This window comes from Chelonoidis abingdonii, chromosome 2, assembly GCF_003597395.2.
Source record: "Chelonoidis abingdonii isolate Lonesome George chromosome 2, CheloAbing_2.0, whole genome shotgun sequence".
Lineage (NCBI taxonomy): Eukaryota > Metazoa > Chordata > Testudines > Testudinidae > Chelonoidis > Chelonoidis abingdonii.
Window position 1 is genome coordinate 139,176,540 of NC_133770.1, and position 19,163 is coordinate 139,195,702.

General features: G+C 40.9%; 1 protein-coding gene across 2 annotated transcripts in view; it reads right to left on the minus strand.

Moving 5' to 3' along the window:
- The window catches only part of DNAH5 (dynein axonemal heavy chain 5), a 253,591-nt gene that overhangs the window by 192,150 nt on the left and 42,278 nt on the right, over nucleotides 1–19,163 (minus strand). For both annotated transcript variants that reach the window (XM_075062684.1, XM_075062685.1), the window contains exons 13-18: nucleotides 18,907–18,992; nucleotides 17,471–17,792; nucleotides 12,281–12,487; nucleotides 6,745–6,916; nucleotides 5,082–5,227; nucleotides 283–457 (exon numbers count right to left, since the gene is read on the minus strand). In XM_075062684.1, the coding sequence (XP_074918785.1) occupies nucleotides 283–457; nucleotides 5,082–5,227; nucleotides 6,745–6,916; nucleotides 12,281–12,487; nucleotides 17,471–17,792; nucleotides 18,907–18,992 (1,108 nt within the window). The remainder of the gene's footprint in view (nucleotides 1–282; nucleotides 458–5,081; nucleotides 5,228–6,744; nucleotides 6,917–12,280; nucleotides 12,488–17,470; nucleotides 17,793–18,906; nucleotides 18,993–19,163) is intronic.

Below are 19,163 nucleotides of genomic sequence, written 5' to 3' on the forward strand. Positions count from 1 at the left end.
CCTTTCTCTATGAAATGTGGTGGCCAAATAATGCCTATCACTGCTAGTTTCTGTGACATGGACACTTGGCTGTGCGAGTTGGATTGATGTCACTAGCCAGCTGAAAGGTTTCGTATCACCTTTCATTAACTCTAAACTAGATTCAGGCCTGTAATCTGTAGATGTGAAACATTCTAAGTATCAAATTAACTATGAGCCCTCTGGGCCCCCAGCATATTTTATCAACATGTACAGACTAAGTGTGAAGCAAAAGACAACTGCTTTTGAAGTGTTTCCTCTTACCTGTATTTTCATTCACCTCATTCATTTCAGCATTGACTGGAAGCAGAACTGACTTCTCATCTTCTCCTTTGGAATGCACCTCTGTGTCCAATAACATGTTTATCAGCTCATTGGCTGCTTCTTCCACCAATGAGCTTTTCAAATGCAAAGTCTGTGCACCTTGAACACAGAGCTCCTATCAATAAATACATCAAATACTGTTGAGTGTGATTTTTTTTTTTTTAGTTTTTGCTGGCACAAACAACTTTGAGTGGTACATTATCCTATGAGTAATCCCACTACCATCAATAAGACTAGACATGAAATAAGGTATGTAAATTGATCAAGTGTGCAGTGTCATGAACTGAAGCAATCTCATGATTATTTTGATATTTGTTTTTCTTAAAGCACCAGAGTCTGGTACTGCATGAGAATCTTAGCTTTTATTAAAAAAGAACACTTTCTAGGTTTAATTAATGTAAAAGCTCAAAAAAATCAGAAGGAACATAGACAGCCAAATTTTACTTTTAAAATATCTTGATTTTTAGGAATGGGCCTAATTCATAATTTTGAACGATTATGTTAGCAATAGCAAGCCTGGCACGATCAGGCTCACTCAACAATAGTGTTTTTCAAGGTCATTTTATTTAGTTTAATGAGTCACATGACTTTGCTCAAAATTTGCACCAAACTATTAAGTTTTCATAAGCAACACTAGTGAGAAAGGGAAGAAGCTGCATAATCCAGCCTGTCCCATTTATATCAGCAAATTTGTTTTGTTTTGTTTTCTTAAAAAACACTCTGCAATTTTAAGTCAGTTAGCTAGTCTAAATGGAGCATTAATCAATTCCATGTTATTCTTTCATCAAGTCACAGGGGAAATACTGGTGAGCGCTGCATTCAGTTAAGACTGGCAGGCAGGATACCAAAACTTTTTTAGAGCAACAGTGATTAAAGTGAAATAGTTAACAGAAAGTATGGGAAGGGGACAAAATATTAACACAGAGCGGTTACATATCTATTCTTACTGTCATTTCATTAGGGCTGGTCAAAAGTGTTCAAAACAGAAAGTTTAATTTTAAATTGAAAAACTTGAGGAAGTTCCCACCTTTTCACTTCTATTAATTTCCCTTTGGAAAAAAAGTGAGGAAGAGCTCCAACACTTAACATTGAGAAACTGAAAAAAAATTTTACAAGTTCAACTGATTGACAAAAAGTTATGACTTTTAATAGAAATCATGTTATTTTACATAATGAAACTATTTCAGAACGTTTCAATTTAGCCTCTAATTTTGGACCTGTGATCAATAGTGAATGCAGCTTTGCAGAAGCACTGAAGCAGCACAGGAGATAGACGGCTTCAATTTCCAATGAGATATCTTTCCATTCTGATTTTCTAATAACTAACCTGATGTCTAAAGGATCAAGATATCTTTCAAGAAAGTTAGTCTTCTGTGCTACAGGTATCTGCAATTGACTGCACCTATAACACATCTCCCCATTGTCCGTAGAATGTCAAAGATCAAATATCAGAGGGGTAGCCATGTTAGTCTGGATCTGTAAAAGTAGCAAAGAACCCTGTGGCACCTTACAGACTAACAGACGTTTTGGAGCATGAGCTTTCGTGGGTGAATACCCACTTCGTCGAAAGCTCATGCTCCAAAATGTCTGTTAGTCTGTAAGGTGCCACAGGGTTCTTTGCTGCTTTTTCAAAAATCAAAATTCATCTTTAAGAGGTCAGCTTTAAAACTTTTATTTTTGCCACATGTGTTATAACTGTATTAAGACACTACAGAGTAAGGCTGATGGTCTCCTTTCTTGGGTGCATTGGAGGCAGATGGCTTCACCTCATATTCCACTGGGAAGTTTCACACAAACAGGTATTCTAGTTCAATATAATCAATAACTGGAAAGATTTTCCTTTAGCACATTTTAATGTTCTAATACGTGTAATATACTATGCTTCCAAATAATCAAGATCACTTCCAGTTGTGACTTAGGATTGTTCTGCACATTTTGTTCCAATGCAACTATTAAATTAAGGTTGTGAGTCTTTTTTTTTTTTTTAAACCCAGTAAATTATGCCAGCACAACCCCTAGGGGGGATGTAGTTATTGCAGTATAAAGGCAACGCTTCTTTTCTTTCCCTTATGTGAATAAACTAGAACAGTGTAATGCACCTTTATCCCAATTCAACTGCATCCACAACACAGAGTTGTATCACTCACTATGCTGGTATAGTTAAGTGGTTCAACTTTTCGGTTTAGACACTTTGCCACTTTGCTCCTGTTTAGAAGTTATTCATTCAGGACTGTTTTCACTACTACAGGTGTATTTGCATCAATGTACCTACTAGAATCCCCATATTTAGGGTTACCACAGCAGCACTCCAATTCTTTATCCAGCCCTAGACATTTTCTTATCTGTTTTCCCACTTATTGCTAGCTATCTAGATCCAAATTATAGTTTTACCCAAAATATTTCAAATTTACAGATTATAGATGCCTATTACCTTTGTATCACTGACCACTGCAAGCATTGGGGGCTTTAAACTACCCTCCTGCCACCAACAGGTTACATACTAACTACACTGAAGGGAAAGTATTCAGGTATGATTACTTCTCAGAGGGTCTTTCACTGAAATTATATTACACACTTGCCTAGAAATGCACTGCTTGCTGTATCTTACTGCTTTAAGAATCATGGAAATCTGACCATGCTAACACTTACGTGAGTAGTCACATGACATCACTGCAACTACTTATGGATATAAGAACTAGCTCCATGAAGATAGTTAAATAATTTAGTTAATTGTTTAAGAGAAACCCTGGAACTGAAAGCCTGTGGAACGTCAGTTAAAAATTAATTTGTTCTTTGTTCGCAATTTTAAATTCTGTAAGTAATTCTAACACCTCATTCCAGAATTCACTGTGATTTAACCAGCAATACTTGTTTTCACTTGCCTATTACATGTGAAAACTAAAAACTTGAATATGATTGGGTTAACTCATACCCTTCTGTGGGGAATGAAGTCTTTCCAAGGATCATAGAGCTACTCTTTTGTAGTGTCTCATGGATAGGGTTTCCCTGTGCACTGGCCCCCTCTGTCCCGATCAACTCAGGAGGCCATGGGGAGAAAAAAAAACCCTGCAAATTCCCAACCCTCTCGATAGTATTACTCTCCAGAGCAGTTGAGAGCTGACCCCTCCAGTCAGCCAAAGTATGTTCACAGGCACTTCCAGCACTTTTTGCTTCAAAGAAACCATGTCATGACACGAAGCTGGGGGGTATTGCTAACACGGAGAAGGACCGGGATACTATACAGGAAGATCTGGACCACCTTGTTTAATGGATAATAGTATAGTGAATAAATAGCGAAAGTGCAAGGTATGCCATAAGGGATTACATACATAGAATTTTAGATAATACGTTGGGGACGCAATCCAGTTGGAAACGAGGAGAGGAAGGAGCAGGACCTTGGTCTTGGTGTGCGGGAGGACTATGGCCGCCAATGGATACGGCTGTTAAACCAAGCAAGATGCGTTTTAGGATGCATCGGGCGAGGTTTTTCCAGCCAAGGAGAAGGGGTGTTCAGTGCCGTTATATCGCGTAGTGGACGCCCACCTGATATATTGTGTGCAGTTTCTGCTGTGTTCCATGATTTAAGAGAGAATTCAACTAGGAGAGTTATGGCGGGCTACTGGACTGATTCGAGAGGAATGGAAATCTGCCTTATGAAAGGAGTCAAAGAGCTGGCTTGTTTAGTACCTGGCAAAATGCTCCGGGGGATATGCTTGCTCCTATCATAATATATCAGGGGAACTTCGGGAGGAAGACACTTATTTAGTTTAGTTATGTAGCACGAGGCGAATGGACAACTGGATTTAGGGAAGTTTAGACTGAATTAGACGATGGTTTCTAACCATTAGGGGAGTGAGTCTGGACGCTTCCGAGGGACATAGTGGGGGCAAAGACCTTATCGGGCTTATAGCTAATGCTGCTAGTATATGGAGGACGTTATGATGGGTGTTTATTTGGGCAATTGATTTGGATTATCGGCAGATAGAGTCTGCTCAAATCGGTTCTGTGAGGGGATGTTGGCATGGATGGACATCGTTTACTGCAGAGAATTCTTTCTTGGGATGCGTGCTGTAGGTCTTGCACACATGCTCAGGGTTTTCAGCTGTCGCAATTTGGGTCAAGGAGGAATTTTCCTCAGGCGGAAGATTGGCAGAGGCCCTGGAGGTTTTCGTTCGCGCGTTCTCTGCAGCTGGGGCATGGGGTCGGCTTGCTGGATGGATTCCCTGCAGCTTGAGTCTTCAAATCTCATTTTGATGATTTCATAACTAGTCATGGTCGGGGTGTGTATAATGTGTATGGGTAGGGTTTTGTGGCCTGCCTTGTGCAGGAGGTCAGACTAGATGATCATATTGGTCCCTTCTGACCTATGAGTCTATGAGTCTATGAGTCAGACCTCTAAGACAGTGAAAGGAAAAAGGGTGAATGGAAGATCTTCAAATTAAGTTAACTGGTATAAAACAGGACAAGGAGTAACTACAATAGCCTGTCTGACACTGGAAGCTCAACAAGCCACCTCATAATTGAAACATTTGTGCTTTTCCTACATTTGTGCATTTTAAACATGCCACTCTCAGAGAACTGAGACATTTTTAGTCATTCTCATTATCAAATTTACTTCAGTAATTTAAATCATTAGTGCAGTGTTCATGTCTAATGAAAAGCATGTCACACTCACTCAGCAAGCACATACTTGAATGTAGAGTAACTAAACATATTTTTAGAAGAGTAAGTCTCATAACCTTAGTCATTTGGAGAAATTCCTCACAGGTAAGTGGTTCATCTTCTGGCAGTTCACAGAGCGGCACACTGTTCATTTCTTGTAGAACAGCATCAATACGAAATTCTATCAGATCATTCACTCGATCAAGCAGCAGCTCCAGCTCAGCTTTCCAAACAAAAGATCATACAAAAAAAAAATTCAAAAGAGGTTCAAAGGGAAGAGATGGTAGTTGTTATAAAGCCCCACCTAATTCCTTTCTCATACTTTTGTCCTCAACATGCTGATATATTTGGACTGATCACATTAGACTACATCAATTTTTCTTTCATTTTAAGTGTTATGACTTAAGGAGTAAGGTTTATGAATTAATGAAATAAAGTTTTTCTAATAATTACCATTTTAGCATGTGTGCAACAGACGATGTGCAGCAAAATCTGGCCCCCGTTTCACTATCTACTACTCAAAAACTCAGAATTTGCAATTAAGAAATTTGCCACTTATAAGCACCAACAAGCAAGCAAGTTTTTTCCTTTATACCAATTACTTTACTGACTGTCCATATATCCAAACTAATATTGAAACATTTTGAAAAGGTATACCACCCTGCACTTAAATAACATTTTTTAACTTCAAAGAAGCTTGCAAGCATTATCTACAGAGATTTTTTTTCTTCTAGATGTTTCAGTTGAGAGAGCTTAAGTGACTGCTCAAAGCTCAGCATACCTGGATCTGACATGAATTAACAGTGGAGTACAATATGTGACAAACAGCCACAATCAGAGACCCAGGTCATTTATGGATAGGTAACTTAATGTTGCAGGATTCACTTTGTGAGTCATGTTAAGCACCATTTCCTGTATTTTTTCCTGATATAAGTAATTTTAGTTATTAGAGATTAAGGAACTTTTGGATGGGATGTAGGTATCTTTGGCACTAAATGGATCTGAAGTAAGCCAGATCTGTTGACCTTTGGGACAGGCTACAAAACCCATCTCTTCTCCCAGGCTGTTGCAGATAAAGGTGCATGCCATACAATATTATTTGTATTCTCTTTTCAGTTGTTTTTTTTTTTTGAGGGGGTATTAGTTTTGTGAGGCCTGGGGAGTTTATTTTTGCTTGTCCCAGTATGACAGTACATGCCAAAAATTCAAAAGGCACTGGAGCCCTGGATGGCAGCTTATGTATTAGTGGATTTACAAGAGTTTTAGAAAAAAATGCAAACTCAGTAAGATAAGAAGTTGTTCAGTGACAACAAAAGAGAACCTTTAGGTAAAGGTGCAGAGAAGCCCAGACAAGGTAGAGATTGATATGTGGGAGCTGCTGGGGAAGTGGAGGACAATATCACAATGGTGAAGTTTGATAGAGTTTGCCCCTTTCCTTCTTATTTTCTTCAAGTATTGGCAAGGCAGCAATATTGGTGTATACCCCATACAGCCCCACTGCGATCCCAGGGAAGTCAGTGAGATTGAACTGAATTTAAGGCAGCTCAGAATTTGGCTCCCGTGGGGTGAATAAGCATTACAGTACATTATAGGTGAGAATTTTGGTGTTATAATTTATGCAACAGTATAATTTGTATAATAAAAAATGAATGTTGCACTTAACTATGGACGTATATCTGGACTGACGCAAACAACTCAGAGTTTAATGGAAGAATACTGATTCACTATAAGCATGCTTACCTAGTTTGTCAAAAATATTATTTATGTATTTCTCAGTGTTCAAGGAGGTCCAGTTTAGTGAAGTTAAACCAGGCTGGATAGCATCATCTACATTAGCTAAGTGAGGAGCCATTAGTTGATCAATGGGTGTTTGTATTTTTGATTTAATTCTCTTATATTCTGCCAGCATCATCTGAAATAAATGGAGGGTAAGAACACCAATTAACAAGCACAATGCAAACCTTTTGCTATGCTGATATTTGGATCTAGTTAATTAAAAACAAAGTTCCACTCATCACGAAAAGTCAGGTTTTTATTATTTTCCATTTTATAAAAAGTATATTTGAAACAATGAAACATTTGATTCTTTTCACATTGGCTTTAACTCTATATTTTTAATGACACTACTAATCCTTAAGAATTCTAAAGTCTCCTACAAAAAAATACCACGAACACTTGATCACTGAAATGCACTGCCACCACTGCACAACATAATTGGAACAAAGGGAAAAGAAGAACTAACTTAAATGAAGCTTTGAGGGGACCTCAGTGTCACTGTCTAATCCGAATTAGAATTCGGCTAGGATAACAAAATTAACATCCTTGCTGAAAACAAAATGTTATCTTGAACATATTGATCAGGGCCTCTTATATTTAATCTAGTAGACAGCACTTCCAACAGTGCCACTTAGTACAATGACAGGATACACGTCTAGTTTTCAGAGCCTAGTACACCACCTAGGGACAAGTTTTAGAAGACACCCTTTAGCTTTGGGTACCCACCTTAACTCTCCTAAAGACTAATTTTTCCACAGGTGAGTGACTAGCTGCAAACTAACCTAAAGCAACTGTAGTGGCAAGTGGATCCACACCTGTGAAATATTAGGTTTCAGATGACTCAAGCTGGACATCCAAAATTTAAGATTACTTTTTTCAGTTTTGGTCTCAGGCCAAGATACTGCAGCGAAGTGTGGATGGGTGCAGCATTCTAACACAGAGGAGCACTTTAACATGAACTTACCAATGACTATCCTGAGTCAGACCAATAGTCCATCTAACCGTGTATCCTGTCTTCCAGCAGTGGTCAGTGCCAGATGTTTCAGAGGGAATCAATAGAACAAAGCAATTTTGACATGTCATCCAGTCCCAGCTTCTGGCAGCCAGAAGTTTATCGACACCCAGAGGACAGGGTTGCATCTCTGACCATCTGAGCTAATAGCCATTGATGAACCTATCCTCCATGAACTTATCTAATTCTTTTTTTATCCCAGTTGTACTTTTGCCTTTCACTACATTTCCCAACAATGAGTTCCACGGGTTGACTGAGCATTGTGTGAAGAAGTACTTCCTTCATTTAAATCTGCTGCCTATTAATTTCTTTGGGTGACCCCTGGTTCTTGTGTTATGCTAAGGGGTAAATAACACTTCCTTATTCACTTTCTCCATACTATTCATGATTTTATAGACCTGTATCATATCCTCCCATCAGTCATCTCTTTGCTAAGCTGACCAGTCCCAGAATTTAATCTCTCCTCATATGGAAGCTGTTCCATATCCTTAATGATTTTGTTGCCCTTCTCTGTACTTTTTCCAATTCTAATACATCTTTTTTGAGATGGTGTGACAGGCTGTGCATTCCCCACACTAGCAAGAAAGGGTTAATCCCACCCTCAGACCATGCTGGGCATGCTCCAACTGCTGTCCTAGTATAAAGGAGAACAGCTCAGCTTAGTCTGGGAAGAGTGCCAAAGAGAAAGGATGCTTGGTGGAAGCTTCAGCCCAGGAGCCGCTATAGCCCTTGCCTGCGGGAGTCGGAGATCCCGAGAACCAGACGGGAGACCTGTTGCCTGCAGCTGGTTAGCTGTAGTCAGAGTCTTAGAGAATTACCTGCACCAAAGAGCCCGGAGACCCCAACATCAAACAGACCACGATTTCAGGAAACAGGGTAAAAAGTGTCCCAGCGAGGGGGAGCGAGTGAGTTGTAACCCCCTTAAAACCGAGTGAGTATGTTGCAGCAGGATCCTTGCTGACTGGCTGGTGGACACACTTGCCACTGGCAGGATCCTGGGCAGGGACCCAGTGAAGTAGGGAGGGCCCGGGTCCCCCTACCCCAGGTGTCACCCCCCCACCCCCGGGTGGCGGCCCCTGACCCTGGCCACTAGGCCATGCAGCCCAGCACTAGAGGGCCACCACTTTGTTTCGGGTCATTAGGCCATGCAGCCCTGAACACCAGCATAGCCACTTTCACTCTGGCCATTGAGCCAAAGTATCTCGAATCCCAGGACTGTCTGATAGACTGTAACTGCAGTGCCATGACACCCATGGTCCACCTCCAAGGGGGAACGGAATGTGCATACACTGCAACAGATGGGGTGACCAGAACGGCAAGCAGTATTCACGGTGTGGGAGTATCATGGATTTAGATCGTGGCATTATATTTTACTTCTCATTATCTATCCCTTGCCTAATGGTTCCTAACATTCTGTTACCTTTTTTGACTGCTGCTGCACATTGAGCATGAACATGGTGAATAGCACAGGTCCCAGGGCAGATCCTGGGAAGCTGTGTTATTTACCTCTCTCCAGTATGAAAACTTACCATTTATTCCTACCTTTGTGTCCCATCTTTTATCCAGTTACTGATCCCTGGGAGGACCCTCTCTCTTATCCCATGACTCCTTACTTTGCTTAAGAGCCTTTGATGAGGGACCTTGTCAAAGGCTATCTGAAAGTCCAAGTACACTATATGCACTGCATCACCCTGTGCACATGCTTGTTGACACTCTAAAGGAATCCTAATAGATAGGTGAGGCATGATTTCCCTTTACAAAAGCCATGTTGACTCTTCCCCAACATATTGTGTTCATCATCCATATATCTGATAATTCTGTCCTTTACTATAGTTTCAACCAACTTGCCTGGTACTGAAGTTAGGCTTAACAGGCTGTAATTGCCAGGATTATCTCCGGAGCCTTTTTGAAAAATCAGTGTTTGCTGCGTTAAGTAGTTTGGACATTAAAATGCTAAAAAGGTTGGTAAATTATAAGAAGTAGGTTCAGTTTTGGTGGGTCGGGAGTCAAGTCTATATATGGATCTGATATTGGTATTAAAGTCTTTTTTCTGCAATACCTTTTCATGTGACCTAAACGATAATACAAGTAAATTAGTAGTCAGAATTTTGAATATTTTTGAGACCCAAAGCCAATACTTCTAATTTTTTAAAGAAAGGTCATCTTTTAACATCCCAGTCAAAAGACATCATATGAAGACATTCTGACAACAGGTGATGCAGTTTTAAGTTTAAACGGAGTTAGCAGAATATGTTTTAACAAATCTGTGAATATACCTGGAAATTTGATATAAAGATATCCAGAGACTACAAACATTTAGTTTGAAATATACTTGTTTCACTACTGTGTGATCTTACCACACAAAACAGCATGACAGGATGCCACTGCCCACCACTGAAATGTATATATAAAGGAGGACAAAGACTGAAATGGTATTCTATAAACACCCTGGTTTATAAGTCCAAACCAGTCACTTAAATTGATAAGTGACCTAATCTGTTTCAGTGTCTTGAAATCCAAAAGTTTTGAGTAGGAACCAATCTATAGGCCTCTTTCTGAACTCTCCACAGGTTTTACTCGCCAAGAGTTCCTTCTCAGTCATGCAAACATGACCCCCCTCAAGTTCTATTTCCAAGAAAGGGATCCTGCATTACCCAGAACATTGACTTCTCCTGTTTCCCAACATGACAAAACAAGAATGGTCAGAAACAGACCTCCTTTCCTCTATTTTATAATACAGGAATCTCAGCAGAGTCACAGGGCTCTTTCTTGAAGCGGACCAGAGCGCCTCCACATCATTCTTTGAAATCAGCATATTAAGCCAATGAAGTTTTCCCCAGGACTTGCTTCCTCTCCTGAAACCCAGTCTATTAACAGTAGCTAAAAGTCAGCTTTGATCCTCTCTGCTCTGAGCCAGACCAATGGGTCTCTAGAAGAATGATGGAGATAAAAACAGTCTAGGCATAAGCTTTTTACCAAAACCCCTTCCTCACGCCCCAGTGACAACTGGCTCTCACAACTCAACCATAAAGTTTCAGAATATTTTTTGAGATTTGTCATAGTATGAAACATTTGACAGCTTCAAAGTACTGAAAAAGCATCAAGCAATCATGACAGTGCCCATATGAGAAAATAATTATGAAGAAAAGGAGAAACAAGGTGGGGGGTGAGCTGAAGAACATGAGTTAAAAAAGCTTATCTCATATACTCGTATTGCAGTAGCACTCAAAGACTACAGTTAGGACTAGGTGCTATACAAAAAGGGTATGCCTACACTTCAATAAAAAACCCATGGCATTGAGTCTCAGAGCTCAGACTCGGGCTGCAGGACTAAAAATAGCAGTGTAAATGTTGGGTCTCAGGCTGGAACTTGGGCTCTGAGACCCTCCCCTCTTCCAGCCCTGTGAGCCAGGCCAGCTGCAGCCATGGTATGGGTCTTTTATTGCACTGTAGACATACCCAGAGAAAATGAGAATCCCTGACCCAAGAGCTTGCAGTAAAATCATGAGATTTCCCCACCAGCCATCTTCCATCCTTGGTCACATTCTTTTGAGCCTAATGATTGCTGCTGGCTTGTATCACTGCTGATGACAGCTAATTTCCAAAAAGGAAATTAAGAGACCAGGGGAGAAACCAAAGATCCATTTTCTCTCTGCATCTTCTAGCACAGCAGGCCCAAAAAGTACACCAAGTGTAATGCTGGTGCAGCAGCTGCACTGCCTAGATATTGGACTCTTTGTGCTTATCCAAGGCACAATACTTTTAGAGTATGTCCACACTACCCGCCATATCGGCGGATAGCAATCTATTTATCAGGGATCGATATATCGCGTCTCGTCTAGATGTGATATATCGATCCCAGAACATGCTCCCGTCGACTCCGGAATTCCACCAGAGCGAGCAGCAGTAGCAGAGTCAACGGGGAAGCCGTGGCCATCGATCCCGTGCAGTGAGGACGAGAGGTAAGTCGAAATAAGATACATGGACTTCAGCTACAGTATTCCCATAGCTGAAGTTCCGTATCTTACATCGACCCCCATCCCCCTGCTAGTGTAGACCAGGCCTTAGAGGCAACTGCTGGGTCAGCATGCCTCATTGCTGTCCCCTACCCAGATTGTGCTCAAAGCTGAACCACAGTGTTTGAGAAATGTCAATTGTTTTGCCTGAACTCATACAGCAATAAGGTTATATTATTTAGGAACTGTTTCCACCCCTCCAAACTTTTATATCTCAGTGCCTTCCTTCCACACTGCCATGCCTCCTAGAGGTTATGTTTAAGGACAAAGTCATAGTAGCACCTAGAAAATATCATGAAAAAGATGGAGGTGAACTGTCAAGTCCTTTTCCCACCTTAATCACTTTCCTGGTGCATAGCAGTCTGAATTTGTTCATTTTCAATGTTTAAATAAGATAGTATTTTTATCTTCCATGAAATTATTGGAGATTTCAATAGCTTTATGCAGATCTAAATGAAAAAAATAAACCTACCTGCAGTTGATTGAAATTCTTCTTGTATGAGTCTTGCTTTTGCTGTAGAGCAATGGCGAAGGGCGGGATTTCAAGGTGCATGTGAGCCATGCACTCTGTTTCCCGAATTAAAGTCAATATCTGAGGGTCAAAATTCACAAATAATTCTCCTGTCTCTGGAGCCTTCACCAACAGGGATGCCTGAAGCCCTGTTTTTGTTACTTCAGTCTGCAGGAAACAAGAAACAGTCTTGCCAAATAATCACAATGAAGTCAATACTATGCTCTGAATTTGGATTCAAATATATATATAAAGTCTGAATTACAAAAGTGCTAGTGGAAACAAACTAATACTCAAATCTGATACAGTCTGAATCTAAGCTTAATATCACCTCTATGTAGATTAGAGTGAAAAACTGCCTTCCTGCCAAGCTAAGTAACTACCTATATTTTCTTCTGAATTTTGGGCCTGTTGTAATAATTGGGCCTACAAGTTTACCCTAATTGTGAGCTCAAGTGTAAAAAGTGGGTAATGATGCATGAATTGTCACAATGACCTATTACATAAAATTGTTTCAAAAAAGGTAAAGAAACCCAAAAAACTAAATTAATTTAAACAAGAAGGGTTTCACTAATACCACTCAAGGACTGTTAAAATCATGCCTGGTGAACAAAAAAAGTTAAGGACCAAAAATTTATAAACAAAAACTGGTGTGTCAGAAATTAGGACTAATTAGTAACAAAACAGCAAGGAAATGGGCTATTCTACCTATCCCTCCTTTTTATGGTCATTTAAAAAAAAAAAAAAAACCTTTGGGGGACAAATTAGCTTCTGGAGCTACCTTCACCATCATGACTGCACTCCCTCTGTCTCCTGGGACCCCAGCCTTCATCATCCTGATACAAAGTGTCCTGACCAATCTGGGCAAAAAAATGGTGGGGGGAGCCCAGATGACATTGCCACCTCTTCTAACTCCAGCTGAATCCTGACCACCATGTGGGTTCTGAGACTTTATCTCCCCTATCCTTTCCTACCTTATTTCTTTTCTTTCCTATCTCTCTTCTTTTGCTTTCTGTTTAATTAGACTCGAGCTAAGCTGGCCAAAGCTATATATTTTGCAGCGCTGCTGTGAGCCTGCACACCTAAAAACAGTGCCCTAAACAGTCTGCTAACAAAACAATATGCTGTGCCTGTGTTTTCTCAGTAAGTTTACAAGTACTAGTCAACAAGAAAAAGACAGAGCTGCATTTTCTGGCTTTGCTATTCTTTTCTCTTCTTTTTTGTGTGTGTTTGTCTTTTTAGGAAATGGAATCCAAGTTTAGCAGCCGCAATAACAGCTCCTGCCCAGCTCAACTAACTTCTCTTTTCGTCAAAAAGGACAGCTATTACTAGCTTTAATACAATCGAAAAAACTGTCAGACAAGGGGGTTTTCCTTCTAAAAATTCTCCCTCTAAAATATGGAAACAAAAAGTGCTGTTAAAATAAAAGCCTTACTTAATACTTTAATAAGCCCTTCTCCCATCCCCTTCTGTCTACCCCCACACCCACCAGCACTTTTTTTCAGTATCTTCAATAAGAGGTTTAAAAGCTTTTAATGGTGTGTTTGCTATGGTACTAAGCAGGCTAAGGCCACTATATACCAAACTCCAAACCTTGTTTAAAATTGTTAAACATTCAACTGTAACTGGGTTATGTTAACACCTTTAGCTCTTTGGGAACCTTTATTCCACCTAAATTAATCAGGCAGGCCACGAACATGAAAATTAATGCAGCAACACAGATCGAAGCTATGAAGAAAGTAGTGTCACAAATAGAATGGAGAACCCCCCAAGACCATAGAAATGTAGGGCTGAAAAGGACTCTAAGAGATCACATCGTCCAGCCCCCTGCACTGATGCAAGATCAAGTATTCCTAGACCATCTCTCACAGGTGTTTGTCTAACCTCTTCCTAAAAACCTCCAGTGACAGAGATTCCACAACCTCTCTTCGAAGGCTTTTCCAGTGCTTAATTACCCTTATTGTTGATTTCAGATCAATTTTCCAGTTTGTCAAGGTCCTTTGGAAGTTTAATCCTGTCCTCCAGAGTGATTGCAACATCTCCCAGCTTGCTGTCATCCACAGGTTTTATGAACATACTCTCCAATCCATTATCCAAGTCACTATTGAAATGACTGAATAGTACCAGACTCTGGACAGACGCTTGCAGGACCCCACTAGATTCATCCTCCCAGTGCGGCAGCAAATCACTCTACCTTTTTTTTAATAGTTTTTCAACAAGTTGCAAACCTACATTATAATAATTTCATCTAGGCCAAATTTTCCTAGTCTATGAGAATGTCACATATAACTATGCCAAAAGCCTTACTGAAATCAAGCTATATTATATCTTCTGCTTGCCCCGTTCACTAGTAACTGCGTCAAAAAAGGAAATTAGGTTGGTTTGGCATGATTTGTTCTTGACAAATCCATGCTGGCTATTACTTCTAACACTATTATCCTCTAGGTCAGGGGGCCAGAGCTGCATGTGGCTCTTTGGCTGCCCCCTTGTAGGCAGCCATTTTTTGAGGGAGTGCGAGGTGCAGGCGCTGGCTGGGAGGTGCTTACCACAGGTGGCTCCCGTCAGGTGGCACAGCAGGGCTCTGGCCCCATGCCAGAAGCTCTGGCCCCAGGTCCCAGAAGCAACCGGCTTCTGTATGTCTCTGTGCGCCCGTTCGGGGAGGGGGGCAGCAGGTCTCTGTGCACTGCCCGTGCCCATAAGCAGTGCCCCCGCAGCTCCCGTTAGCTGGTTTCCGGCCAATGGGAGCTTTGAGGATGGTGCTGGGGGTGGGGGGCAATGTGCGAGCCGCCTCCCCTCCCCCGCCAGTGGCTCGCAGAGACGTACCAGCAGCCAGCCACTTCCAGTACTTTACCTGTGGTAAGCGCCTCCTTGCCAGAGCCTGCACCTCGCACCTCGTCCCATACCCCAACCCCCTGCCCCAGGTCAGAACCCCCTCCTGCATCCAAACTCCCTCCCCAACCCCACACCTCCTCCTTCACTCCAATCCCCTGCCCCAGCCCAGAGCCCGCTCCTGCTTATATTCATATTCAAATCGCAGAAGTCGCATTAAAAGTATTGGTGAGTAGTAATAACTTTAATATGTTCAATTATTATTGGTTGATAAATTCTAACTCTACAAGTAGCTTTGCATGTGATGTGGCTCTCGAAATATTTTGGTCAAAGACAAAAACAAAACAATGGCTCTTCTTTGAAAAGTTACCGACCCCTGCTCTAGGTGCTTACAAATGTAATAACATTTTAAAAAATGACAAATCTGTATTTTTAGTTATTTGGGGGTAAGTGGAACACAGCTTCTTGCCTTGTATGGGAAATAATCCCAACCTGAACTACCTGCTGCTGCTATGTCTCAGCCATAACTATGCTGTTGTATGTCCATTCCTCATTATTATCTCCCCCTTGATCATCATTATCAGTTCAAAAGTTGTAGATAATGGCTATCTAGGCAATACTCTGCCATGTGATTTATCTCATGTTGGGCACAGTATTTTACTTTCCAATCAGAAATGTAGGAGAGCTTTTCACCATATTTCAAGGGCCAAAACACACTTAGAGAGGCTGCTCACAAATTCAGTGCAATGACACATTGAACACATCTGCAATAATTCATTATCTCAGGAAGCTGTCAAGTCATTTCACATTTTGCAAGTTCATTAATAACAAGTCAGCTAATATGACTGTACATTACTCAAGATGTTACTGTTCCATAACATTCATTGTGCAAATAAGGCAGCACAACTTTCCCATAAAGAAATTCTGGAGTTCCCACATTTTTGTTAAGAGATTCATTATCCCCTCCACAATAGCTGGGGTGGAGCAATCCTTTTCCTCATGCATTTATTATATGTTTTTCACTTAATTTTTTTAAATACTTCTCCATGAAGTATCCCTTATGCCTCTTCTCCTCCTGTACTAACATAAACACACAAGCCTGGTATTGCTGCAAGCTTACTTTTAATGTCCAAATTCCTTCATCCCAATGTATGTTGAACAGAACTAGACTGACAACACAACAAGAGATCATGGTGGTAACTATCTTACTGTAGAAAGAGGGAGATGGACAAGATAACACTCTTTTAGCAAAAATTAGAGACAGAATAGATCTAGTTGGTGACTAACCTCTGGAATGGCCAAAGTGGTCTATGCAAGGAGTTGCTAGCAGCACAGAGGAGGAGTGTTTCTATTATGTTCCCAATAACCACTGGACAGGCCATCTGGAGACCAGATACAGAAACCAACTCTAGAGCTCTCATGGTAGGATGTAACGGTAAAGACAAGTCCCTCCAGTATCTCTAAAGCTAAAGCTTTGCAACATGTCAGCCAAGCCACATATGTTACCACCAGCTTGAAACTCAATAAGTCATTCAGCAGTCACTGATGAGCAGTGAATATTTCTAAGAGTCCATCAAATCCCTATTTCTATAGAGGAAAATCATACCTTGTCAAGTGGGTGTACTAAGAAGAGAGCACGCAGGAAGCTTTTATCATCACAAGTGCTCCTACAGTAGCAAAGAAGGAGCTTAGCCTTGTCCTCAGGCACTGAGATGGCAGTCTAGTCCATATCCATCCACCCTCTGTGGCTTCAAACAAGTATGACCTGCCAGCACAGTAATGCCGCCAGCCCCCTGATCCTGCTATGAACAGTAAGGATAGAATTTGCCTGTAGTGCATAGTATGCTGCCTGAGCTAGGGACACGTTTCATTTTGAGCTAGGCACTTCAACAGGAAAGTTGGCCAGATTCTCTTCAGAAAACAATCTGTGGGACACAGCAGAGTATGAGGGCCCGCGCCTTGATTATGGTTTAAGTTCTATGCCGGCCCCATCCCATGACACTTCAAAGCAGCCTAGGAAGTGCTCTAAAGTTCAGCTGTTGGCCATGAACTCCAAGAGGCCATCTGCCAGTGGAAAACAGCCAAAGCACAGTAACACTCTGGTCATTCTCTCTCCCACCCAATTTTTACCCCCGTGCTGGGAGCTGCAGGAGAAGGTACAGTAGCTACTTATACCAGTACTCTGCCAGTTAAGGACTTCTTATACCATGGCAATCCACAATCCACTTATCCCATGTTTAGGTCCCCAGGCATTAATACAGCTGCAAAAATACTAAAAACAATTCAACTTTCACCGTCACATCAGCAAGTGAAATATTTTACCTGCTGAAGCCATCCCCTGTGATAAATAACCTCAAACTCCAAGAGGACTTTTGCCACTTTGTTGTAGTTGCGGACTATGCGCTTGGCTTCTCCTGTCTGCAGAACAGTGGGATGCTGTTGGAAGAGGTCCATTGGTTCCTGGATCCTGTGGAAGAGTTGGCGTGCCCACAAGATCTTACCAGCTACTGGAGGCAGGTTACGAGCCAAAGGAGGGTCATTTTTCTGCTTAGTGTACAGCTTAGAGACCATCTCAATGTCATGACCATAGTTCTGAAGGATTTTCTGGTATTGTTCATCAATGCCAAGACTGGGGATTTCTAATCTGATAAAAAAAACAAAAAAACAAGGATGATCATTGGAAAATTTGCCACAAGACTTCAGTTATTAGAGGGCTCTTCTAGTTTTCAGTTTGAATGTACTATCATTTTTACACACTTTTGTATGCTCTGTGGAGGACAAATGCATTCTCAGCCTGACATTCAGCAACACCTTCCAAAATACATTCCTACAGTCAGAAACTAGGCCAGGTTTAGACAGTGTAACAGAAAGTGTTTCTAAATAAGCCTAGAAATATCCTTCTATCACCCATAGAAAGGGAATCTGCTATCTTCAAGTGTAAGCTCACATGGTTTTCAACAAGTAGTAACACAACCCTGACCCTACCAATGGCATGAAATACAGGAACTCAGTTATACAGAAGGGGGAAAAAACTGTGACAGTACAGACTGAGCTTGCCCTTCATTCTGCAATTTTAATGATTGAAAGTAGTACTGCTAGCCCATCTTCAGCTATTGATAGCACAGCTAACCATGGCAATGCGACACTGAGCATGCTGAATCTTGACATATAATGACAACAAATAGATTTCAATATCCAAAAAAGAACCTTCAGCCCACATGCAGATAGTCAGTTCCTGTGCTATATTTCAATCTTAAAGACAGATAACAATAAATATACTTTGGATACTGCATTAGAGATACCGAACAACAACAAAAATTGAGTGATTTTTCTTTCCAGTGTCTATAATCAATGTAGAAGTTAAATATACCTGACCCTAAAAAACTTAAGAAATTATTCAAGAACCATTATCCTTACAAAAAGTTTACACTGTCATCTAAGGTTAAGATCAGGTGATCTCGCAAATGTGGTGGCCATGCAACTGCCCAGAAATAAATTCTACTTATGCAGACTGTCAGAAGTGTTCAGCTTTTCTTTTAAAGCAATCTAAGTAGATCCTTTCTTTTTATCCGAATTGGTGAAGAAACGTACTTAAAATGATTACTTAAGTATCAATTTATGTCCAACAAGAACAAAAGCATTTTATAGCCAATTTCTTCATTTTTCCTTTGTCAAAAGAGGTTATATTTGACCTAATGTGCAGAAAACTGGTATGCTGCTCTAGGGCATACTAGATATATTTATAAATATCCCTTTACCTTTCAAATTTCTTCAGCATACTAAGAGCTCTTTCAGTGGTTGGAATCCTTTCAAAGGTGATGTCCATAAAGGTCTTTAACTGATTCTGGAGAAGGAAAAAAGATGGTTACTCACCTTTGTAACTGTTGTTCTTCGAGATGTGTTGCTCATATCCATTCCAGTAGGTGTACGCGCCGCGCGTGCACGCTCGTCGAAAGACTTTTACCCTAGCAACTCCGGCGGGCCGGCAGGTCGCCCCCTAGAGTGGCGCCGCCAT